This window comes from Hemiscyllium ocellatum, chromosome 20 (genome assembly GCF_020745735.1).
Source record: "Hemiscyllium ocellatum isolate sHemOce1 chromosome 20, sHemOce1.pat.X.cur, whole genome shotgun sequence".
Lineage (NCBI taxonomy): Eukaryota > Metazoa > Chordata > Chondrichthyes > Orectolobiformes > Hemiscylliidae > Hemiscyllium > Hemiscyllium ocellatum.
Window position 1 is genome coordinate 15,829,468 of NC_083420.1, and position 20,701 is coordinate 15,850,168.

The window sequence follows — 20,701 nt, forward strand, 5'->3', positions numbered from 1 at the left end:
CCGGTCTCTGTTCAATTACACTCCACAGGGCCCTACCATTGACAGTGTAAGTCCTGCCTTGATTTGTCTTATCAAAATTCAAAATGAATATCGCACATGAACATACAAATAAGAAGCTGACCATTTGATCAATCAAGCCTGATCCTTCATTCAATAAGATCACGGTTAGTCAGTTCCTTCTGAATTACACATTCTTATATACCTTCAGTAATATTTGGTTCTGTTGCCTAACAAGCATCCATCGGCTATTGACTTTAAAAATATTCAATAGTTCTGTCTCCAGAAAGTGCTGGAGACAGTGTGTTCCAAAGTCGAATAATCTAGAGGAAAAAAAATTCCTCTTCAACACGTTTAGTTCACCAGCCTAGTACAACTGGGCTTAGAGAGAGAATTGTAAATAGTCTGAAATGAGTCGAAATCCATAAAGAAGAGGTTTTCAATCCTTATCCAGAGACAAAAAAAAACTTTCTTTTCACTTGGCATTACAGATTTTCAGTTTGCATACTGACTTTAAACCATTGAAAGCAGTGGCATTGTGTTAATGCCACTGGATGAGTAACCCAAAAGCCCAGGTTGATGTTATGAGGATAGGAGCTTGAATCTCACCATGGCAGAGAATCTCACCAAACCCGAATAGGACGACAATCTGGAATTTTAAAAAACAGCTCGCCCTTAATGTTGACTGGGGCTAAAACTCATCTTGCTCATTAATGCCTGTTGAGGAAGAACATTTGCTATTCATTCTTACTGGTCTGGCCAACATGTGACACCTTGCATATGAATCAAAAGTCAACTTTTAAATTTCCATTCTAATGATGGCTCAGTGATATTACAGTCTATAAATCCAACTGCTGGAGAAGATTTGACAATACCTTTGATAAAGTGAAGACGACCAACTCACCCATCACTGTGCAAAGTGTCAGTTTCAACAAGAATATTTCTCAAAATAAAATCATACAAGAAACAGCTGCTTATTTAAATATTTTGTTATGACTGGAGCTTGGAACATCTGCAAGGCTGAAAACCAACCTGATACAAAGGATTTCCAGTCAGTGTTTGACTTTACAATTTTATAATTCCAGGAAGTTATCCGTTTGCATTCATTTATGAAAATTGTTAAATATTTATTATTCCATTAAGTGTGTTCAAGTACAACCATAGCATTCCACACTCAACTTCTCAGAAACACTAAATGTACTTTTGTGAACTTGACTCCACTGTAATGCAAGACAGATTTTCAAGATATCCAAATTAAACATAGGTTTTTAACCTATGTGCCAGAAATTAGTTGTTCGTATGAAATAAAGACAGAAAATTCAATTTCTGTTGTAAGCTTATATGGAAAAGAAGTTTGTAAACTGACATCCCTATAAATAACCTTGGAAACTAAACATCATATAGGCATTTTAAAGTGTCCACATAAAACAAATTAGCAATTAATGAAATAATCAAAGACATTACATTTCAGGCTTTGGGTAATTTAAGGGTGAGACTTGCAGTCCCAATTGACATATTGGGGATGGTTAATTTGAACAAGCTCTCAGCTAAAGGGTTGCATGGATTAACCTTCTAGTCCACAGTCACACAACCCAAATAAATTCTGCTCAATCAGTTGGAAAATACATGGTACAAAAAAAATGATTTAAGATGCTCTCTTTCACAAAAAAACCAATACAAAAATATGTGAGCAATTAATGCCAGTAAAACTCCCAGACAACTGACCCTTGAAAATATGGAATCCATGGCACTTTCAAAATTACTCGAGATTTTTGCATCAAATCAAACTGTGGCACAGTAATGCATCTTGAGAAAACAGAGCAGGAAATGTCACAACAACATGAACAGATGTGGATGGAACTAATCTTTCACTCACTCTACAGTTAACAAGTAACTATTTATCTAACAGAATTCCTAACACACTGAACAATTATTCCCTAACTACTACCTATTGGTATGCTGCTTCAATAACATAGGTCCAATTTCTATACATCCAAGTAATAGGAAAATAACAAATTTAAAAACTTAGTCTCTCAGTCATTGCACCCTCTTTCCATTACTGTCAGAGTATATGCTGTCCCACATGCTGTTTTCAAAGTACAGATGGGAAAACTAATCTCACATGTACATTGTACATAAAAATATATATGCATGCACACACACACACACACTGTACACCTGTTTTCTTGCCAGGTGTACATATGAACAGAAATAAAACAGAAAGAAGCTGGTTGAAAAACACAGGGTAAGAAAAAAAATTGCTGTCAAAAGTATTTGATATTTCATTACTGGATTGTTTGACAGAGGGGCTTTGTGATTTGCTCTGAAAATCTGCATCAAGGACTAACCTGCCAAAAAGTCAACACCTCAATTGAAGTATACGTCAACAGCAACACTTGTCCAAAGGAGGAGCACTGCTGCAAGTGACAGTTTTAATAAGACTGCCAAGGCTTTCGTCAAATTGGAAATTTCAAGAGATCCCTTACCTACAAGATAGCAACAGGGCAACAAACTTTTCTAAGCAATTCTATAAGAAGTACACTCGATATCCTGCCAACCAGGTAGTTTTAGGTTTGCTCACTTTTATTACGGAAAGAAAAAAAAAGTCCTTAATAACCCATCCCTTTCTATAAAAAATATATAACAGCATGATTATGATGCCCTGAAACATGCAAGTTTCACATCCATGGCACATCTATGTGGTTTGCAATTTGCACTGCTCAACAACATTGGGCCTTGTAGTTTCTTTCCTAAAAAAAACAACAGCCTAATTTTAAGAGTCACATTACTTGGCACAAAGAATTGATCCTGACTCTTGGCCTATTTCACAGATTGGAGATATTTGTATTGAACCTGATGCTGTTATTCTCTTCAGCAGTACTGAATACTTTCACTGCAACATTATGATAGCCACTAGGGCACGGTGGCTCAGTGGTTACTACTACTGCTTCATAGCACCAGGGACCTGGGTTCGATACACAGTTGCCCAAGGCTGGAAGAGTTTGCACATTCTCCTAGTGTCTGCCTGGGTTTCCTCTGGGTGCTCTGGTTTCCTCCCACAGTCCAAAGATATACAAGTTTGGTGAACTGGCCGTGCTAAATTGCCCATAGTGTTCAGGGGTGTGTAGGTTAGGTTCATTAGTCAGGAGAAATATAGACTAAGAGTAGGGCAATGGGTCTGGGTGAGTTACTCTTTGGAGGGTCAGTGTGGACTTGTTGGGCCAATTGGCCTGTTTCCACACTGTAGGGATTCTATGAACTCTCTAGGGATTCTGAGTGTGCACTACATCAGAATAATTAGATGCGTGTTATTGAAAAATTATCCTTCAAAATCATTTTATATGCCTTTATTATGTAAAATAGAAAAAAAAATCTCTTTTCCTCATGAGTTAACATACTGTAACAATGGAAAAGGACAACACAATGGCACTGTACATCTGAATGAGAGGGAGAATCAAAACTCAAGATCTTGTCACTACTATATATTCGCTTAATATGTTTCAATTCAGAGATGAACACCTGTATGCTAAAAGCCAAGATATGCTCTTCGACTTTTTTTTGTAAGTCTTATCCTACACTGTGAATTAGTGATCTGTTCACAGATCTTTTTGATAGAAAAAGAGAGAGCATGCAAAGACTTTAGTCAACTCTTGATCATCTTCCCAACTTTTTTTTTTACTTTGCAGCAGTAATGCAAATATTTGCAAAGGTTAATTGCGTAAACATACATTCTATCATCCATATGGCAGAAAAATCTATTAACAGAACTCACCTTGTATTTGAAATAATAGCATGACATCAACAATTTATTTTCCATCAATGTCTTTACCTACAAGCACTGAAACTGAAAAAACTTAAGAACATATTCATACTTTCAAGATATACATCCATTTACCAGTTTTTCCATGCTCGTCCTTTTTCTGCCACTGTTTCTTGATTTTCTCAGTTTCTGATATTGTAGAGTCTATCCAGGCATTAGCTGAATAATCACTGTCACCATCTTTACTTGTAACTTCATCCCCTTCCATTTCATCAGATACTGTCTCTTCCTGGATAGGACTCATACTTCTCTTTTCCATAAGAGGACTGGTCCTATGATTGAATGGAACAAAACAAAAAGGTCACACAAGGTACATACCAGTGACCTACGGTACGCATAATGACAACTTCCATGTTTTATACATAATCTCACGTTTTCTTGAAGCCAATAATTCCCTTCACTTAGCTTCTATTGAAAAATTTCTGAAAAGTGTGACATTAACCAAAATTATTCTAGCAGTGGGGTTTATTGGAAAGAAGGGACAGAAAAACTGTATATTTATACAGCACAACCGTTATTGGAACTGCAATTTGATACAACAATATGTGGATTAATTTATTTAGATATTTATTCACAAAACATTCACCAACCCTGTAAGTTGAAACAGCAACAGAGAGGACAGCAGTCAAGGACATCAGAAATCAGACTCAAAATGGGGTCTTGATAAGTCTATTTGGCATAAGATTAAAATCTCAGATAGGTGTCCAATGCCAAACAAAAGACTCAACATTGCAAGTGCTTTTCATTCACCTATTAAATTTTGCAGACAGCTGCCATGTGAATTTAATGAGTTGGGCGATCCAAAGAAATGAAAAGCCAAGTTAGGTTGAATGCCTTACCTCAATAATTTGTTACAACTTTACAACAACACAAATGCTTTTTTGATATTGTTAAACTAACCGGTTTAATAGCCAAACTGTTAAACACTGACAAACTCTAACAAATACTATTCATCTGAAATATACTGCCAATATAGGATGTAAAATGGTCAATTAGGTGGTTTTGTATTGCAGCGGTAATCTTCCAACCTCTGAGCCAGAAGGCCTGTTCCAGGGGTGTGCCATAGAAGCTCTGAACAGGTTGATTGAAAAAGATGGCTAATTGTGCTCAAAAAGGTATAGAATCGGAGATCTAAAACTGTTTTAGTTAGTAAGATAACAACATAATGATCACCCTTTTTCTGTAATAATCTGAGTAGCAGAGTATTTAATTAAAGAGTAGTTAGTATTCAAACTTGTTAAAATTAAGGATCAACCGTTTCGATTTACATAAAAAACATGGCAACCTTTTGTTCTGGAACACTGCCATTTTAGGGTAACGTAATCTGATGAATTAATTTATAACCGAGGGCCCACTGGTGCAGATAATTCCCTGCAACATTCTCCAACCCTGCGAAGCATGAGGATTTGTTGATATTTGAAGATCGAATGAGAGTGTTGTCCATAACACAAACCAGTTTCTTTACCAAGACAACTAACTGAACTGAGGGTGGGCTGCTGGAAAAGCACAGCTGGTCAGGCAGCATCCGAGGAGCAGGAAAATTGACATTTTCGGCATAAGCCCTTCATCAGGAATGACCAAGGGCTTACGTCCAAAACGTCAATTCTCCTGCTCCTTGGATGCTGCCTGACCTGCAGCGCTTTTCCAGCACCACACTCTCGACTCTGATCTCCAGCATATGTAGTCCTCACTTTCTCCTAACTAACTGAACTGCTGAAAATCTACATTAATAGATAGGTGAATCCTTCATCTTGTGACTATGAACACATCATCCTCCACAGGAAGTATCAGATGAGAACGAAAACAGCAGTGCAACACTCAATGCATTTGCTTATGCCAGTATAGTATTGCCCTGGTTGTTCTGGATATTGAGGTGGCAACTGATTCTTGTGTAAGGAGGTTAGATTGGTATAATTAACATTCTTGTATCAGATGCCACAAAAACATGCACGAAAAATTAATCCCTCGCTTCACGTGCTGCAAACACAGTTGGCAAATAAAACCTCTCTGGCTTGGATGTTTAGTTTCTAAGCCAGTTGAAATACAAATTCCTACATTGCTTCGTAGCACTGCTGAAGTCACAGAAAATGACTGGATAATTCATATCACCACAGCATTTGATGAGAGTGAAAATTCAAATTTGTGTCTCCACTAGTCAGAAGAGTCAATAAACTAGAAACATGCCTCTGGACAGTACTCTTCCTAGGATTCAAAGATAGCAATTGTTCCACTTCCTTATTTAAGACTTCTTGCTAATCTCTACTCAGTACAGCATTCTGGGCAGTGAACTGAAAGAGTTGTTCGCTGCAGCATCGCTGATTTTTATTAAATATATAACCCAATATTCATTTGCCAACCACCTTACTGAAATTAGAAAGTAAATGGAATTTAGCAAAAACTTGAAAATGTTTTAATTTTGGAGAACAGCAGCCAATTAATTTAATGAAAATCCCTTACTGACTGTCAGAGACGGCTTTACTTGTTTTATGGCTGCTGAAAGCAAATAGTTTTCATGGAAAGCAATTAGACACCACCAGTGGCATTTTATTTAACGGGTGCCCAAGTGACCCATACCAATATCTATTTATGACATTTGTTGCAACTAAGGTTTGCGTGCATAAACGTCAGTGTTAACCAGTTATTCCAGTTAAGTATTAGACTAATGTTTTAATTAAAAAGCTCAAAGTGATTACTTTTAGTTATTTAATATTAACAAATTTCACCAGATTAAAAAAAAATGAGTCAGCTTGATTAGTAAACCAATTTTCCTGGTTACAGGAAACAATTGCTAGCACTCTTCACAATTTTATTCCATTTTGTACTGCACTTGGTGTGTTTCATTTCACACTTCACAATATTTTCAATTTTACTTACATATGTGAACTGTCAAAACTAGCAATGTTGCACAAACAGCAAGGATATGAATAACAAATCATTCTGTTTTTAGATGCTACTGCTTGAGGAAGGAATGTTGGCGAGAGTATCAGTACATCTCTTTCTTTCTCTTCTCAAATAGTGCCATGGGATCAGCAGTAGCCACGTTAACCAAGCAGTAACTGACAGCTCAATTTAATATCATATTGAAAAGGGGTATGCTCTTTAACAATACAAAATTTCAACACTCGAGTATGAGCTAACGCCAGTGATATTGGAGGTTTATCAATTGAGCCAAGCCAACAACCTGAAGAGTTAAAACAAATATCCATCTGACAACCAAGAGGGTTAAATTCTGGAATTTGAAAGATATTCTGAATTTGATCAGATAAAAGATTTCTTTGTTTCCAGTGAGCAGTGAGACACATTAAAATATGCTGCACTAATATGGGACGTTGTACCAGAAGACGCAAGCAACAGAACCCATCAATTCAGAAGCTCAGACTTTGTTTACAGAATTCACCAAGACTTTCAGAAATTCTTAACTCATTATTGCCTTGCCTATTGCATCTACTGTTACACATTTAACCTTTTAAAATGTTTAAAAAGGTGTTTATCTCCATCTGGCTACTAAAATATAAATCCACTTGCTTGGTACCGTAAATCTAGTGTATTTGATATTATCAGTCACATTGAATAATTTAGTCATGGAAGACTACTTTAAATCCTTTGAAACTAGAGGCTGGGTTATCTCTGGGCCCCAGAAAGAAAAGCTGAGTTGTACCTGCCTTGACCTCCCGGAAGAACATCGTAAAATTACTTGCATGCCAATAAGGCTCCCTTCTCTGGTGCCAAATATCCTTAGCTGCTGAACTTCCTCTCTTGCTTGCCATTCTGCTGCTGCTTTCCTACTGCTTTGACCAACTGTATGTAGGCAAGGCTTGGGGAGTTAAAATACCACGGTCCACAGATATAAGCCAGAAAATGTGTTCACGCTTATGCCACATGCCTACTGTGGGTAGGACAGGAGCAAAGTGTATCATCTTTTATTTCATCAAGATGGTTACACAATTCATCTTGAATTAACACTGATGAATGTCACAAGATTCAAAACTGTAACTGGATTAAAGAAAGCTATGTATAATTATCCTTGGCAGACCCACATCACTAAACAGGGCATAAGTGTTTTTCGCATGTGATTTACTGCAGGGTATTCCTAAGGAGATGGATGGGGAAACAATGGTCAAAAAGCTGCAACGGTAAGGTGCATGTCTAACAGGAAGATGGTTAGTTACATTAAGGTAGATCCACATCTTATCTAACTTGTGTTTATAACTATTAGCTTCAGTTTTGAAAGTTTTAATTTAGTCAAACCTCAACTTTTGCTGAGGCAGTGCATTAGCAATTCCAATTGCCCTTGTGAAATGCTGCTTCCCAACATCATTCCTCAATTTTAAAAGGGAATACTTAAATTTTAGTAGATCATGTTTTGGACTCTTACCAGAAGAGCTAGGTACTCTCCATCTACCCTGTACAATGTTTTGATTATCTCAATATTTCAGTTAAATAAACACTTAAACACTCAAGGAAATACAGGTTTACACAACCTGTCCTCATAACGTAAACCCTTAGGGAAAATCACCATGGCCAGTTGACTAGATAATTAGGCAAGATGGCCTAAATGCAAAATAAAACTGATGTTAAGTGCCAACTTAACGAGAGGAACACAAGTACAACTGGCCCTATTGAAATTGCCAATCTGCCTCTCATCCATGTTTCAACAGAATGCAAGCTGGGATTGAAAACTTCAATTTGCTTGAGCTGAGAGTTAAAGAATGATTGAAAAAAAAGAGTTGACACATGTCATGAGACGTGACACTTATTATACAAGTAATTATTACTTGATCAATTCATTCAGCATCAGGAAAATGTTTTCTGCACTAATTTGAAATTCAGTTTTGCCTCAGTTTAAATTAAAAACTTAACACAGAATGGGCAAAACTTTCAATGGGATATAAAATGGCTGATATTGGATTGGCTGCTCATTATACATCCCTCTCACCGGGAAGATGAATGGTAGGGCTGCAATTGTTGGTTAGTCAGGTATCCCCACTGAAACTGAAAATGTCCAATGAACAATTTCAGAAGTTCCAAATACCTCAATGAATTCTCCTTGATATTGTGCAGTGGATTCTGTTAAAGAGGACTTTTGGTTCCCAAAATAAATGCATACTTGATCCAATTCAGATGGTTGAAATTTGGCTCTAAACTTCTACTCTCATACAAAAAAAGCAAACTTCAGCAGCTTGGTTTGGCTATGCTGGTCACACATTTATAAAACCATCCAGTCTTAATAGCATGCTGTTACGTGAAGTCATTGCATTATTTTGCACTGAACTCTGACTACATTCAGGACAGAATGGAAGCTATCATGCTATCGTTATAACTGATTTCTTTGTTCCCAGGGCAACAGCTTGGACACAGAAACTAGCAATTAAAAGACTGAATCTTAATTAACTTCAGAACCACACCAGGATCTAATGGGGACTAATAGTAAATGAGCAATGAATCCCATGAGCAAATGTAAACCAAATAAAAAAAAAACTCTGGTGCCAATTAATGTCTCAAATATAACTCAGACAGTACTACATGAGAATATAAAATTACCATAGCTTGAGTCTGAACATTAGAACTCAACATGATACAAAAGAACACAAGGTTCAATAATATTCACAAACAAAACATTTCTACAAACCCAGATTTCTGAAGCCTGAGATTGCAAAGCTTCTAATTCCCAGAAAACCTGCAAATTTAATGTGTTCCTACTTGAAAACTGCATTACACTCTCAATTGAGAGTTCTTGACTAGACTTTATTAATTTGCTAATTTTCAACTCCCCCTTCCAAATTAAGCCAGAAATTTGAAAAACTAGCTGTAAAAGTGTTGGTAAGAATGGAGTTTAAAAATCTTGTTATCTCAGTAAACCAAGTTCAAATTTTAACAAATGTGAAATTTACAGTACTTTCAGTCATTTAAACCTTAAACTGCATGGGCTGAATAGCCTGAAGTTCCTTATTCCTCAAACAGGAAATCCACTGGGAAAGTGCAACTGCCTACAAGCAAAATTTCCCAGTTGAAAGTTTAATTATGAATTGTTTGTGTATATTTCTCTTGTTTTACCTCTTTCTTCTCCTTCAATGGTTTTCTATTCCTACTAATGGGTGGAAAGGTAACATTTTGGTCCCAAATAGCTGTTTAATACAAATGTTGGGAAACTAAAAATATTTAAAAGGTTAAAAGTTAACTAATGCGTAAACATAAGGACTGCGACAGAAGGTTCGCACCTTAACTGTACAGAAATAAAAAATACCTAGTATCCCACACTTCCAATTGAGATATTTAATGACAGTTTTAAAAAGCTTAAAGAATAAAAACAGAATTTACTGTCTACCTGCAACTGTGGATTTGCCATTAAATACAATTAACTTTCAATTTTGCAGCACTCACCTGGTGAAATCAAACATCTGGTTAAAGTAAGGTTGTGGAGCATACTGGGTCTTTAGCCTCTTCCTCTCCACTTCTCGCCAGCTTTCCTCTGTCCACTTCCGCTTGGTTTGTTTCTCCTCCTGCTTTTTCTCAACATACTCTGCATAGGTCTGGATTCGGTAACTCTCTGCATACCTGCTGGTGTTTACAGCTGTAATGAATTACAGATAAATCAGATCTTCAAACAATCAGATCCAAAAGAGTCAGAAATACTGATCAGATCTGTCAGAAGAAATTAAATCTGAATTTTGAATGCTATCAATTTATGGCAGGAAGGTGTTTAGCCTGCTGTGCATGATTGTTTTTAGATATGCTACAAAGCTCTCTTTTGCAAGTGAACCCTTTTCATTGTAAAATTTTATGACACCAGCAGAGTCAGCTCCATTTCCACTGCATCCAAACTGCATGCATTCACATAGACACACTGTACCTCAGCCTATCAATTTGCTTTTGTTCCCCCCAAATTCTCTTCACCCTTTTTGGCCTATTCTCTGATGTTTTCCCATCATCCAGTTAAGGTACCTTTCATATTTCCCTCTTCCCAAGTTGTGCCATCCAAAATTCCTGCTTCAACCCTCCAATACTTTTTGACATCCCAATTCCCGTCATCATCCCAGGTTTGGTCCTGAATTCCTCAAATGAATTCATGTCCGTCTTGCAGCATCTTTAGAAGAGCTCACCAAGGCACTCATCACTACCTTGCAAACAGCAACCTCGTTCTTTGCTCACCAACATTTTTGTCTATTTTGAGTTCTAATTTTGACAAACACCGATTCGCCTTGCTCACTCCTTCCAGACTCCAGCAATCAGATCTTCCTCCAGAATGCATAAGCAAGGACACTGGAAAGAATGGCTTAACTGCAGGTCTCGTACTGACAGTTCATGCAGCCAAGGCCATGATAAGTGGTGCCTTGGCTCATAGTGAAAACTCTACCAGACTGGCAGCATGGCTTTCACAACCAAACTTCACCACAGTCTGGCACCATTTCCTTTGAGAATTTCATTTCGTATACCATTCTGGACTTTCCTTTAAAATCTTCATTCTTTACTACTCAGTAAAATCCCATATCACTATATTCTCAAACCGCCCTCACCCGAGTTTGGCATGGAATGTCTTTGTCCACAATTATTTCAATCCCCATTGCCACCTTCTTTCTCTCCAGTATTCATTATCCTACCTTGACTTTTCTCTCCATACAAACCTTCCTATCAGTATTCATGGTCTCATCTCAACTTGCCATCTCTCTCAGCCTCTATATTCTAGTGGCTCAAATCACAAACAAGGCCATTGCTGAATAACTCTTGAACACCTCCATACCTCATCCCCAATAAACAACCCAATGTGTTAGAAAAAACCGTGAGGACGGCATGGTGGCACAGTGGTTAGCACTGCTGCCTCACAGCGCCAGAGACCCGCATTCTCCCAGTGTCTGTGTGGGTTTCCTCCAGGTGCTCCAGTTTCCTCCCACAGTCCAAAAATGTGCAGGTTAAGTGAATTGGCCATGCTAAATTGCCTGTAGTGTTAGGCGAAGGGGTAAATGTAGGGGAATGGGTCTGGGTGGGTTGCTCTTCAGAGGATCGGCGTGGATTTTTTGGGCCGAAGGGCCTATTTCCACACTATGTAATCTAATCAAAACCAAAACAGTTACAGATTCTGGGAATCAGAAAGAGAAGCGGGAATTGCTGGGGAAAAAAACTCCACAGGTCTGGCAGCCTCTGTCGACAGAAAGCAGAGTTAACATTTCAGGTCCCGTGACACTTCTTCAGGTGAGCAACCTTCAGACCTGCCAAGCTTTTTCAGCAATTTGTTTATTTTCCTGGAAAACAACTCTTCCCAAATGACGTACAGAAGTGCTGTATCATAAGCACAGTTGCTCAGACAATAATGATTGGCCATAAGAGACAGAGGAACAATTTTATTGATATTCCCCAGATGCTTCTGGCTCAAATGTGGAATATTCAAATCGCAACATACCAGTTTAAACATAGTATTAACTGATTGAACCAGCAGCCCACCATTTCGGGACATTCAACATTTGAGAAAATTAGCCCCAAAAGCAATATTTAATTGCACAGAAAGCCTGAAAATTGTTGGATCAACTAACAAATAAGGAATTCAACTGCTGTTGTTAAAGGTGCATTCTCCCGGAATATTAGAGATCCAGCAGACGAATCAAAATGTCCAATTCCTAAAGATGTTAATAGTTATTGTCTCAACTTCAAAACTGAAAATGTGTTGCTGGTTAAAGCACAGCAGGTCAGGCAGCATCCAAGGAACAGGAAGCACAGTTCTAGCAGTTTGGAAGCAAGGTCATGAGACTGGATTTCTCTTAACAGATGTACCAGACCTGTTGAGCTCTTCCAGCAACTTGTTTTTGTTTCTGATTTCCAGTGTCTTTCAGTTTTTATTTTGTACAGTTTTGTTGGCATTACCAAGCAATGAAGTGGGATTTTGAGAGGTGAACAGCCAAATCAATGAGGCAAACAATACAGTCAAAAGTTAAAAGGGTAGTGAATACACTGAACGGCTCTTACTGGTTCCTGGAAACTAAGTGGTGGCAAGGTGTTAATTGAAACAGCTTCAGGTATACACTACCAGCCAATTATCATGCCAAATGTTGGCTTGATACAGTTCAAAATGAACTACAAATTTCAGGAAAATGTGGAATACTAAAAGAAACAAAAGCTGGTTAGAACTAAAACCCAAACCAGCACTGTACTACGTATAAAATGACATTAAAAAACGTTATATGCAGATCAATAGAACAATTTACCAACATTATTTCATGCCAAAACTGGTTTTCAACACAGTGCCTTTGATGTACATGCCAAGTCTTGGCACATGGCCAGCCCTCCAGCAGATGAATCAGCACATTAAACTGGCTCTTTAGAGCACTGTGTCCTATTGTGACTCAAACTGTTTGGCGAGTGCAATATTTCAGCTTGCTAAATACAATTAAACAATGTGAGAAACATTTCTCCTAAGTACCACCTTTTCAAATTTAGAAAATTTCCATTGATTTGAGCAAAACAAACTCAAAGTGAAAAAAGCCACAAAACCATACAGAAAGAAGGCAAAATAAACTAAGGTAAAGCTAATCATTAACCCAAACCCCTAGTTATGATACAGTTGAGGAGTTATCGATCAACTTGAAGCCATTACGCTCTTGAATGAAAACTAGAATAGCAGTGGATGCAATTAATTATAAACAGATGGATGTTCATAATAACAAAAATGGCAATGGCATTATCTACCATTAGGAAATGGCTGATCAAAAAAAAATCTTCATTAGGTTTTGTGGGTTATAATACATTTAAACCAGAAATCACTGAGTTAGTCATTAATCCTCACATATTAAGTATGAATTGACATTTACATTTTTTAAAAATTCATTCGTATGGGTATTGCTGGTTAGGCTATCATAATTACCCATCGCGAAAAACCTGGAGGGCTGTTAAGAATCAACCACATCGTTCGAGACTCTAGAATCACATGCAAGTCAGACCAGCCAGGGTCGGAATGTTCCTTTCGGAAAAAGACAATGTTTTTTTCCTTAAAATAACAAATTGACATGGCATTTATTTCACCAAACTACTGATAATGACATTTTTGCTTCTGGTAAACTGTAGTACTAATGAAGTGTTGCCACCTCTGCCTCTGAATGATCTGCAATTCAACAAGAGGCTATAGAGGTTCCATTATCACAAGGGCATTCACATCCCCTATTTGGGTCGAACAGTAGAATAGTTTTACATCTGATAGAATCATAGAATCTCTGCAGTGTGGAAGCAGGCCATTCTGAAGAACATTTACAACCAGACCCAACCCCCAGGCCTATCCCTGCAACCGTGCATTTTCTACAGCTAATCCACCTTGCCTGCACATTTCTGGACACTATGGGAATTTAGCATGGCCAATCCACCTACCCTGTACATCTTTGGACTGTGGAAGGAAACCAGAGGAAGCCTATCCAGACACAGGGAGAATATGCAATATTCTCCACAGGGAGAATATCCACACATACAGATACAGCATAGAGCAAACCTGGGTCCCTGTTGCTGTGAGGCAACAGTGCTAACCACCAGCAACCATACAAGTGGTCAATACCTTCCATGTCAATGATAAAACTACTTAACCAGAGACAAAAAGTAACTCGCAGCACTTTCAAGTTGATATCAGGAGAGCATTGTTAACTGTGGTTCAATGTATCCTTGAGATTTCATTTACGAGATTCCAATTCTAAACACTCTTCACTAAAAGTTGCAACACCATATTAAATCTTCATGACATGTTGTCTTCTCCGCATTAGTGTCATGGAAATGTACAGCACGTAAACAGACTCTTAGGTCCAACTCGTCCATGTTGCCTAGATATCCCAACCCAATCTAGTCCCACCTGCCAGCACCCGGCCCATAACCCTCCAAACCCTTCCTATTCATATACCCATACAGATGCCTTTTAAATGCTGCAATTGTACTAGCCTCCACTACTTCCTCTGGCAGCTCATTCCATACATGTACCACACTCTGCATGAAAAAGTTGCCCCTTAGGTCCCTTTTATCTTTCCCCTCTCACCCTAAACCTCTGCCCTCTAGTTCTGGACACCCCCAACACAGGGGAAAGACTTTGCCTACTTATCTATCCCATGCCCCTCATTATTTTATAAACCTCAACAAGGTACACCCCCCAGTTTAGTTGAGAAATAAGCAGATTACAACGAGTTTGGAGGATCCTTGACCAATCGTGGTCAACACAACTCATTATTAGAGCAAATAGCCAAACTGATCAAAAGAAAATAACTTTTGTTTTAATGCACCAAGAAATTTCTCTTTTCTTGGGCTGCTTACAACAGTGTCCTGGAGGTTTACCTTCAATTCCCAATGTAGTTAAGGGGAAAAACTACTAATTCCGGTTGAAGAAAGTCCAAGTGACAAAAGATTGTCAACTTAAAATGCTCAAAAAAAAAGTGAAGCTAGAGGTGACAAGAAATCTATGTGCTTAAAGCCGTCAGAGCAAGGAGCATAGAATTCACATATTTTAAGAGAAACATGGCATCACTTCCCAAACATTTTTCCTGTTTGACATTTTGACACTTAAATTCCAGTGATCCAGAAGGGCAAAAGGTGTGGGAGGATGGGGTGGTGTTATTATAATCACAGTTTTCATGTTTTCATAAAGTACTACTTACTTTGATCTCTAGACATCTTCAACACAGGGTTCTGTCCTCAGTATTAGGCAGGTTAGGTCCCATCAACTTACAAAATACTTCAATCATTTAAAAAAAAGGGGCTGTGCAGCGCTCAGCATTGGGAAGGCAGCAACATAGATAATGTTACTGGACAAGTGATCCAATAAGCCCAGGTTCATGTTAATGTTCTAGAAATGAGAATTTAAAATCACACTAATACAGATTGGGAAATTAAAATTCAGTAAAAATCTGGAATAAAATTTTAGCCTAATGGTGACCACATCAATTGTTGCAAAAACCCCATCTGGTTCATTCACATGCTTTATAGGAGGAAATTGCGAGATCTGGCCGACACATTATTCCAAACCTAAAGTTGTGTGTGACTGACTCTTAAATGTCTGCTCCACAATTAGAACTGGGAAATAAATGCTAATCTAGTCAGTGACGCTTTATCCCATTAATTTTTGAAATTTGGTTGCATCTCCACAGGAGCCATTAGCTACCTCGGAGATTATGACCCCACTGTTACTGTTTGGGAAACGCTTAAAAATGGAGATGCCACATGAAAACATAGAAAAATATTCAAAGCAGAGGGATTAAAACACAGCCGAGCAGAGGGATTAATTTTGCACTGTCCTGGCATATTGCCAGAGTAAAGTCAACAATCAACTTTGTGATGAAATTTGTAAATTTCAAATACTTCGAAAATTCTCGACAATTTATTGCTTTGATCTGGAGTGTTTCTGATTCACCTAGGCTCAAATTAAAGTTTCTAAAAATGACAAAGAAATACATTTTATTCAACTGCTACACAAAAATTGTGGTCACAGGCCTCCAAAGCCATGACTGAAAGCATCAAGAAGGAGGGAGAAGACGGAGGCGAAACGGATGGGGGAGATCTGGAAGCTGGAGGCGAAAAGGACGGTGGTGCAGAGTTCCATCTTTCAGGCATGGTGGCAGCAATGACAATTTGACACCAACACATTCCGAGGTGTTTGTAGGAACAAATTTGGCATAGAGCTGCATAACAGAATATTTAGATTAGATTCGCTACACAGTGTGGAATCAGGGCCCTTCGGCCCAACAAGTCCACACCGACCCTCCAAAGAGCAACACAACAGACCCATTCCCCTACACCTAACACTACAGGCAAATTAGTATGGCCAATTCATCTAACCTGCATATCTTTTGGATTGTGGGAGGAAATCGGAGCACCCGGAGGAAACCCACACAGACATGGGGAGAACGTGCAAACTCCACACACACAGTTGCCCGAAGCGGGAATTGAACCGGGTCCCCGGCGCTGTGAGGCAGCAGTGCTAACCACTGAGTCACTGTGTCGCCCTGACATTTAGACCTGTTAAAATCTGATTGAAAACTAGCTTTTGATTAAAAGTAACTTAAAAACAAAAACTAATTAATAGCAAATATATGAAAATATTCTATTATTCTCACAGGACTGGACTGGGATAATGCAAGAAGGATGTTCCCAATGACGAGGGAGCCCAGAACCATGGGTCACAGTCTTAGAATACAAGGTGGGCCATTTAGGACAGAGAGGAGGAGAAATTTTTTCACCCAGAGTGGTGACCCTGTGAAATTCTCTGCCACAGAAAATAGCTGAGGCCAAAGCATTGAATATTTTCCAGAAGGAGGCAGATATAGTTCCAAGGACTAAAGTGGGAAAAGAGAACTGAGTAGGATGATCAAACATGATCATAACGAATGTGGAGCAGGCTTGAAGAGTCAAATGTCTTACCCAATGTTCAGGGAGAGAGAGAAAAGGAGGGGTTTAAGGGATGGAATTCCATAGCTGAGGCTCTCAACAGATGAGGACACACCTGCCTTCAAACTAGGACTTGAAATTTGAGTCAGAGTGGGGGGAAGCAACAAGAAGTATGGAGTCAAACAGAAAGATAAGCAGCAGGTTAGCATGTGTGCAGGATTTAAGTTCAAGGCAGACCAGGAAAGAAGCAAAAAGGAAGGATAACTTAGGTAGAGATGATGGAAATCATGAGAATAAGAAAATTAGCATTAAGGTGCTTTACCTGAATGCTCGAAGCATTCGCTACAAAGTAGATGAATTAACAGCACAAATCATCATGAATGATTATGATGTGGTCGGCATCACAGAGACATGGCTACAGGGGGTTCAGGACTGGCAGTTAAAACAGCCAAGGATTTACAACTTATCAAAAAAGATAGGGAGGTGCACAGAGGGGGTGGAGTTGCCTTGTTAGTTAAGAATGAAATTAAATCTGTGGCACTGAATGACATGGGATCAGATGATGTGGAGTCTGTGTGGGTGGAGTTGAGGAACCACAAAGGCAAAAAAAACATATTGAGAGTTATGTACAGACCTCCCAGCAGTGTTCAGGACCAGGGGCACAAGATGTACCAGGAAATAGATAGGGCATGTCAGAAAGGTAAGGTCACTGTGACCATGGGAGTCTTCAATGTGCAAATGGACTGGGTGAATTATGTTACTGGTGGATCCAAAGAAAGGGAATTCATGGAATGCTTACAGGATGGCTTTTTGCAACAGCTTGTGATGGAGCCCACAAAGGAGCTGGACTTAGTGCTATGTGACAAGCCAGACTTTATAAAAGATCTTAAAGTCAGGAAACATTTAGGAAGCAGCAATCATAATATGGTAGAGTTTAGTCTGCAGTTCGAAAGAGAAAAGGCAAAATCAGATGTAATGGTCTTACAGTTAAATAAAAGATAACTACAGGGGCATGAGGGAGGAACTGATGAAAGTCGACTGGAAGCAGAGCCTGGTGGGGAAGACAATAGAGTAACAATGGCAGGAGTTTCTGGATGTAATTGAGGACACAGTACAGAGGTACATCCCAAAGAAAAGAAAGTGTGTCTGTGTGCGGTGGGATAGACAACCATGGCTGATGAAGGAACTCAGGAAATGTATCACAGAAAAAAAGAGAGCGCGTATAAAGTGGCCAACAGTCCTGGGAAATCAGAAGACTGCAAAATCAAATAGGGGATAGCAAAGAGAGAAATAAGAAAGAATAGGATCAAATATGAAGGTAAGCTCTCTAGTAATATTAGGAAATGATATGTATTGAAAGAAACTTTTACTAAGAAAAAAAACGAGGGGCAAAAGTAGAGATTGAGCCGCTCCAAATTGATGCAGGAAGGTTAGTGATGGGAGATAAGGAAATAGCAGGAGAACTTAACAAGTACTTTGCATCAGTCTTCACAGTGGAAGACATGAGTAATATCCCAACAATTAAGGACAGTCAAGGGGCAGCGTTGAGTATGGTGGCCATTACAAAGGAGAAAGTACTGGATAAACTAAAAAAGGTCTAAAAACTGATAAATCACCTGCCCCGAATGGGCTACATCCTAGAATTCGGAGGGAGGTGGCTGAAGAAATAGTGGAGGTGTTGGCTGAAATCTTTCAAAAATCACTGGAGTCAGGGAAAGTCCCAAATGATTGGAAAATCACTGTTGTAAACCCCTTGTTCAAGAAAGGATCAAGATAAAAAAATGGAAAATTATAAGCCAATTAGCATAACTTCGGATGTAGGTAAAATTCTAGAATCCATCGTTAAGGTTGAGATTTCTAAATTCTTGGAAGTGCAGTTTCGAATTAGAACAAGTCAGCAAGGAATTATTAAGGGGAGGCAGTGCCTTACAAACCTGTTAGAATTCTTTGAAGAGGTAACAAGCAGGTTAGACAAGGGAAACCCAGAGGGATATCTCCCTCGACTTCCAAAAGGCCTTTGATAAGGTGCCTCACAGGAGGCTGCTGAGTAAGGTGAGGGCCCAAGGTATTTGAGGTGAGCTACTGACATGGATTGAGGAATGGCTGTCTGACAGAAGGCAGAGAGTTAGGATAAAGGTTCTTTTTCAGAATGTCAGCTGGTGTCCTGCAGGGTTCAGTGTTGGGGCCGCAGCTGTTCAATTTATATATAAATAATCTGGATGAAGAGACTGGGGGTATTCTTGCGAAGTTCACCAATGATACAAAGTTAAGTGGACAAGCAGGTAGTTCTAAGGAGCTGGGGAGGCTACAGAAATATTTAGACAATTTAGGAGAATGGACTAAGAAATGGCTGATGAAATGCAATGTGAGCAAATGCGAGGTCTTGCACTTTGGAAAAAAGAATACAGGCATGGACTATTTTATAAAACGGTGAGAAAACTCAAAGCCAAACTACAAAAGGGACGTGGGAATGCTAGTCCAGGATTCTCTAAACGTTGACTTGCAGGTTGAGTTCGTGGTTAAGAAAGCAAATGTAATGTTGTCATTTATTTCAAGACGTTTGGAATTTAAAAGCAGTGATGTGCTACTGAGACTTTATAAAGCTCTGATTAGGCCCCATTTAAAATACTGTGTCCACTTTTGGTCCCCACACCTCAGGAAGGACAATACTGGCACAGGAGCGTGTCCAGCGGAGATTCACATGGATGACCCCTGGCCTGATAGGCCTAAAATATGATGAATGGCTGAAGATCCTGAGATTGTATCCAGAAGAGTTTACGAAGTTGAGGGGATATCTAATGGAAAATTACAAGATAATGCATGGCTTAGAAAGGGTGGACACTGGAAACTTGTTTCCGTCAGGTGGGGATAAGAGGACTCAACGACACAGCCTTGGAATTAGAGGGGGACAATTTAGAATGGAAATGAGGAGACATTTCTTCAGCTGGAGTGTGGCGGGCCAGTGGAGTCCAGGACGTTAAATGGCTTCAAGGCAGAGACAGATAAATTCTTAATCTCGCAAGGAATAAGGGAAACGGGGAGAGTGCGAGTATGTGGCATCGAAATTCCCAGTCATGATTGAATGGCGGAATGGACTCAATGGGCCAAATAGCCTTCCTTCCACTCATATTGCTTGTGGTCTTATGCCAAAGTCATTAAAAATCGGGAATGTTCGAGAAGCCAGAAACAAAAAGATATCGAGAGACTAGGCTGTATTGTTGACGGCGAGGGCGAGGGAGCGACAGAGAGAGCGGCCGCTACAGAGAGCGAGGGTGCTACAGGGCGCGCGACAGAGAGAGCGGGCGCGAGCGCTGCAGAGAGAGAGAGAGAGCAAGCTACAGAGAGAGAGAGAGAGAGCACTACACAGAGAGACAAACACATACACACACAAGAAGGGGTGAAGTGACAAAAGGAACTGAAAACAAAAAGGTCAGAATTTTAAAATCAAGGTATTGATTTGAATAGGCACCAATGCTGTTCAGCAAATACAGATAACAAAAAAGGAGGGGAAAATACATTTTGCAACCGATCATAACTGCATGGACAGCT

At 39.1% G+C, this 20,701-nt stretch overlaps 1 protein-coding gene across 1 annotated transcript in view; it reads right to left on the minus strand.

The window, feature by feature from the left end:
- Positions 1 to 20,701, minus strand: part of parn (poly(A)-specific ribonuclease (deadenylation nuclease)) — a 131,763-nt gene that overhangs the window by 5,067 nt on the left and 105,995 nt on the right. Inside the window, exons 22-23 of the mRNA XM_060840529.1 lie at positions 10,199 to 10,388; positions 3,893 to 4,089 (exon numbers count right to left, since the gene is read on the minus strand). Of these exons, the coding sequence (XP_060696512.1) occupies positions 3,893 to 4,089; positions 10,199 to 10,388 (387 nt within the window). The remainder of the gene's footprint in view (positions 1 to 3,892; positions 4,090 to 10,198; positions 10,389 to 20,701) is intronic.